This window comes from Mus pahari, chromosome 15, assembly GCF_900095145.1.
Source record: "Mus pahari chromosome 15, PAHARI_EIJ_v1.1, whole genome shotgun sequence".
NCBI lineage: Eukaryota > Metazoa > Chordata > Mammalia > Rodentia > Muridae > Mus > Mus pahari.
In genome coordinates, this window is record NC_034604.1 from 44,764,398 (window position 1) to 44,770,403 (window position 6,006).

The 6,006-nt window shown below is 46.7% G+C and overlaps 1 protein-coding gene across 2 annotated transcripts; it reads left to right on the forward strand.

Annotated features, from left to right (window-relative positions):
• Positions 1–277: 277 nt before the first annotated feature.
• Fam170a (family with sequence similarity 170 member A) lies at positions 278–5,087 on the forward strand. 2 transcript variants are annotated; one of them, XM_029547190.1, is made up of 5 exons: positions 278–567; positions 2,383–2,529; positions 3,341–4,102; positions 4,375–4,433; positions 4,961–5,087. In XM_029547190.1, exons 1-5 carry the CDS (start codon positions 513–515, stop codon positions 5,051–5,053), a joined length of 1,116 nt encoding a protein of 371 aa, XP_029403050.1. In that variant the 5' UTR covers positions 278–512; the 3' UTR covers positions 5,054–5,087. The 2 variants fall into 2 exon arrangements, with proteins under 2 accessions (XP_029403050.1, XP_021070676.1); XM_021215017.2 differs by lacking the exon at positions 4,375–4,433.
• The last annotated feature ends 919 nt before the right edge of the window (positions 5,088–6,006 follow it).

The window sequence follows — 6,006 nt, forward strand, 5'->3', positions numbered from 1 at the left end:
AATACCTCTGCCCCGAAACAATGCACACAAAGCTGACTACCTGCTTAAGGCTAGAAATGAAGGGTGAAATAAAAGGAGAAAAGAAAACAAATGAAATAGAGACACGTTAACATCTAAAAATATTCTGCCACAATCGAGAGATGAGAACTGAGTTCCTTAGAGGGGTTCCATTGGCGGAAAGGAATTGTTCTTGTAAACAGGGTTTCTGAAGCGGCAGATGCTGCGTCAGACTGAGGTCCACAGAATGCTCTGATGTCATCATTGAGAATCCTCCAGTAGGTCCGGTGACCTTTGACCCTTAACAGCCATGCAGCGTGGTGAACACTGGGCAGGGCTGCTGTTTGATTAAATAATCAAACAGTTCTTCAGCCAGTTAAGAGATTTAATTACTTATAATTTGTGTCGAATTTTCTCAACGGATTTCCTGAAGGCCAAAAAGGATCAGCCAGCCTGAAGGGAAAAGGTGACTTTGAAATTTAAGTGTCCTCGAAGGGACTATTCTCGCTGACACCATGAAACGACGACAAAAGAGGAAACATCTGGAAATTGAAGAGTCAAAGGAAGCTGGTGAGAATTCAGGAGGTATATGGTGGGGCAGCGTGGCTTGCGGCACGAGGGATGCTGGCAAGCTTGAGCTTCCGCTAGGAAGGGGTTATGGGAGGATTCAGATGAAGCAGAGAAGCAGAGGTGGCCTATCATGTGATGCTGTCAGATGTATTTCGTGGTTTCGGTGGTGTGAGACAGTGCAGAGAGTCCCGATGCACACAGTCAGTTGTGCTGTTTTATGAACTTCCTTTCTGACCACCGGCATTTCCGGGGCACTGGCATTTGGAACCGGGGACTACGACGCTTGTTAAGGTGCCGGCTATATGACACATCAGCGGTGCAGATTTTCCGAGATCCCTTTCTGTGTGTGTATCTCGTATTTGGTTCGTTTTCCCCCTGGGAATCATGGCTTGGAGCTCTGATGGGGATTGATTAAAAAAAAAAAAAAAAAAAAGCGTTTCCCTGAGTCTTTTAGGAAAGAGTAAAAGGTACCCGACTTGTTAAAGGGCCTTGTTGAGGAATATTCGAGAAATAAAATGCTTAGTCAAAAGATTAAGAGTTTGTCAGGGTGCTTGTTATATTGAAACCATGAAAATTTTATTCCTTGAGTAGAAAGAATTTTTAAGTGGTCTACTAGAGTTTGTGGATGTACAGGTTTAGACTTTCCAGAGGAAATGGAAAGGAAGGGAAAGGAGCCTCATAAGAGATCAAGGTTATATCAGACTGGGTGAAACTCACTAGGACCCTAGGGAAAACAGGCGTCACTGCTCGTTGCTGGCTTGTATCCTAGGATGCGTGATAACAGTAATTGCTATATGTGAAAACAAACAAACAAACAAACAAACACCACGTGGGCAGGAGAGATGGCTCAGTGGTTGAGGATTTACTGATCTTATAAGAGGACTTGGCTTCCATTCCCAGAACCCACAGGGCGGCTCACAACCCTTGATAACTCCAGTTTCAGGGAATCAGATGCCCTTTTTAAAACCATCTTGGGCACCAGGAATTTCCACAGTGGGCATCTATAAATGCAGGCAAAATGCTCATACTCATAAAATAAAAATAGATAAACAAATTTTAAAAGGAAGCCGCTTGCTATGAACGAGTAGTCATGCGTAGGCAATGCAGCAGAATGGAACCTTACCTAGAAGCTAGGATGGAGGTGTTTGCCCAGAGTAGAGCCCAGCAACTTCCGTGAGCCCTAGGGCCTGAAGACCATGGGCTGAGTCCAAGAACAGTGGCTGAAAGTACTGTCAAATTCTCACTGTCGTCTACCAGAGAAGGCAATGGGTTTAAACTCTCCCATTTACCCTCATATTGTAGAATGTTTTATCTTGGTATTCTTATTGGGAGGAATAATAGGAGATGTGAGGGTGGGAGAGTGTCACTAACTGTGAAGTAAGATATAGCTTCTGTAGCTTTATCTAGGCCTGGCCAACACCCAGTGTATGTGATAATATATACAAAGCTCTCATAAGGGCCTGCTATGAGAGAGCCACACTTGTCCCATATGTGCCGATGCAGAAAGATGTCCCATACCTCTGTACTCTGAGAACAAATGGCTATACAAACATACCATCCCTTTACCACGTGTACACATAATCCATGTGTGTGACGGTTTTCTCTACCGTGTGTGTGTGTGTGTGTGTGTGTGTGTGTGTGTGTTTTTCCTAAATACCCTCTAAGGAGTAGAGTATCTATTAGGACCAGATTCCAACCCATGTGTATTTACTGTAATAGTTTTGTGTCAGACACCAGTAAGTATTTGTTGGGTAGGTAAATGATGTACAAACATGACCAAACACCGTATCTTTGTGCCTTTCATACCTTCCTCAGGAATTTCAAAGTCACAAGAAGACATCTCTCATCCTGAATCCACTGGAGTGCCCAAAGCCCAGAGCCCAGGGGTAGGGGAGGTCTCCTCTGCCTCCGAATACTTCTCCTGTGTTTCTTCTCCACACAAGCTCATCCATCGTAGTAAGGGTGCGAGGCTCCTTGGGTGTGACACGCTTTGGGTATGGGGCTTCTTGGGTGAAACTCTTGGGGTGTGGGGCTCAGGGTGCAGGGTAGAAGGCATATAGATTCAAGGATAAGGCTGAGAGGAAGCCCAGGGAGGTTGGGGGTGGTCAGGATTCCGAAGAGGAGCCGAGATGAAATTCAGAGCTACCAAGGGAGTTGAAGTTTGGTTTGGGAGATTCTGATCCATGACTTCATGATTGAGAAACCATGAAACAGTGGATAGAAGGGCCTGGGCCTGGGGCAGCAGGCTAAGGGACCAGAGAAGACCTTTAGAAGAGTTGTGTGGTTTCTGCCTTTGTCTTTGTCTTCAGTTCTGCATAGTTCTTCAGCATAGACATCAGTTTAGTGATCATAGACATAGCTCACCCAGCACAGACTCATAGACTTTACACATAGCCATACTCCACGCAGATACTAACATTCTCAGTACATGTACATTATGAAAATGCACAACCTGTGATGGTATTCCCGTGCTCCACAAATACCAAACTGATGAGGTCACAGGATCCCATCTTCATGGCATACACACTCTGCCTCTGCTTCATTCAGTCTTTATTCGTCACTATCACACTCCACACTCCTAAGTACACACTGTCTGCTGATATCCTTATACATAACAAGCTGCAGCATGTATAGAACCTTATAAGGCAAATACCAAGCTCATCATTGAATCATATGACCCCAAGGCATCTTTTCCTGTGTCACACTAATGTCACTCATGGTCCCTCAGTTTTCTCTCTGCAGATGCTATTATATTTCTAATTTCAATTCCTAGGAACCCGGAAATTGCTACAAGACAGTTCCAAGTGTAGATCACCACTAGATCAGGTCCCGGAAGGAGAGGCAACTAATGCCCCCTCACAACAGGCCTCTTCGTCCTGTCCATCTTATAAGACTTGTGTCTCCTCTCTGTGTATTAACAAAGAGGAGAGGGGGATGAAAATATACTACATGCAGGTTCAAATGAAAAAAGGTGTGGCCATCTCCTGGGACACAAAGGAAACCTCAGAGTCCCTAGAAAAGCAGCCAAGGATGGAAGAAGTCACCCTTCCTGAGGGTGTGTGGGTAGGTACTCCACCCTCTGATGTGTCCACCAGAAACCTCCTGTCGGACAGTGAACCCATTGCGGAAGAGAAAGAACATGAGGAAAAACCAGAGTCAGACAGCCCACCAGGGTCTCCCGCGGTGGAAGAGAGACCCAGGGCCAAGACACCTGACTGGCTGGTGACCATGGAGAATGGCTTTAGGTGTATGGCCTGCTGCAGGGTTTTCACCACCATGGAAAGCCTCCGAGAGCACGTGCAGTATGGGATCAGGGAAGGCTTCAGCTGCCACGTCTTCCATCTCACCATGACTCAGCTGATTGGCAGCATGGAATCCGAGAGCACCCAGGAGGAGGAAGAGGACCACAACGAGGAAAAAGAGAAACCCAAGGAAGAGAAGGCCAAGGAGCAGCAGGCCACAGAGGATGATGTCGGCGTGAAGAAACCCTGGAGCCAATGTCCAGGCTGGCTGTTTGATTCTCCAAAGGACAGAAGTGAGTATGGGTTGGGTTCGCCGAGCCATCTTGCCCCTCTAGGGTAGGCTTGCACCTCCATCAGGAAGAGAGGGGTGGATGGCTTGTCAGCTCTGGGGATGATGGAAGGGAGATTAACTGGGCCCTCTGCTTCTTGCTCAGGAATCTTACACGACTGTAAGTTGGGATTTGCCCCGAGCTTTCCAGCTCCCGCAGGAAGTTCCGATCACTTCTAAGGGCCGACAGAGCACCTTTCCTCATTAAGAAGTGTCCTTATTTTGGTTTCCACACAGCACCTGAGATTCCTGGGTCAGAAGAACATGCAAGATGGGGTGGCCCTTTCTTGGGAGAGGTAAGGCCCCAAGTCTAGAAAGCTTACAGACTAAGGAGCACCGAGAACAGAGAGCGGAGCTGTGCTGTGCTGTTTCCAGGCAACTCAGATCTAGGGAAGTTGACCTGTATTTACTTACAAGAAGCTGCAGAGCTTTGACTAGGGACCTTTTCTTTTCCTACATGATTGTCTTCTACTTTAAGAGGAAATGCTGTTGTCCCTCTAAGCAGATAGCTCAGCACAACCTCAGGGGACCAGGGATGGCCTGGAGAGAGGATGAGGACCCAGCAGGATCAGAGGTTTAGCCCTGAAAGTATGCAGTCTTGACTTGAGAGCTTAGTGGCCCATGGCCATAGTGCCGGTAGGGAAGATGGAAGTGTAGAGAGGAGAAAGGGAGCCACGTGGAAGGTCTCAGGAAACCCGGGCATGTCCTAGAACTTTTATTTGGAAACGAACTGTGACATTAAATAATAGTGAAGGGTAATTGACAAGCAGCAGTCATGGCGTTTCTCATGTCTTCCTGTTCTACTGTATTTTCTCAATCTCAGGAAGAAGAAAGGACCATTGCGACAACAGCGGCAGCAGACAATGCCAGTAGTTTAAAGGAAGACGAGAAGAACAACACTCCATCGGACATATAAACATCCTCCGCAATAAAGCTTGTTTTCCAAACTGTGCCTGGCAGTTTTCTTAGCCAAACACTCAAGCTGCCCACCTTCCCATCTCTAGACACTGGTCAAGGAGGTTGCAATCGAGCACTAATTAATACTAATTAATCCTTTAGACTGTGGGGCCCGAAGTCTGAGGCTACAACTGTACTTTCAAAATCTTCTACTTAGCACCGTGTCTCAAACGGATGAGTTAAAAATGTATTTCCCCCTTATTTTTTTATTCTTTATACATTTTTTTTTTATCCTTTCAAAATCTGACCCCAGCACCTCTCAGCCCACCACCACTACCACCCACCAGAACAACAGAGAGACAGGAGGCACCGAAGACTGATTTTGATGCCATTTGTGAGGTTGTCCCCAGTCTTTGAAAGCTGAGGGGCAGCAACATGTCTCTGAATCTGAATAGAGCAAGAAAGGGGCTTGGAGGACAGGCAGGGTTAGAAAGAAACCACTGTGCGAAGTCCAGAGTTTGTTAGTTCAAGTACAATGCAATCTAACCCCAAGGTCTTATGAGTTGCTTAATAGGAGGGAATTCACGCCTGAGCATGGGAGGAGTTAGACAGGGTCGAAGAGTAGGGGTGAAAATTATGTAAGTAAACTATACATGTGGATTTCTCAACAAAATTAAAATGATGTAATTCAAACCCATTCTCAGAAATCCACCCAGATGCACTCCACAGCAGCTTGTGATTCTGAGCGCTTGCCCCCTTCTCGGCTGGCTTCCTCACCCCGTGAGAGGCACAGTTACCAGCCTGAGGCTTCCTGTAGTAAGACTGGCTTGACTATGTTTTCTCTCCTCTCCTCTCCTCTCCTCTCCTCTCCTCTCCTGCTTGTGGACGTTGTACATCGTGGTGCGCACTAGGCTCCGCACCACGATGTACAACGTCCACAAGCAGACCCTGCCCCCTTTCCCCCTCCTCTTC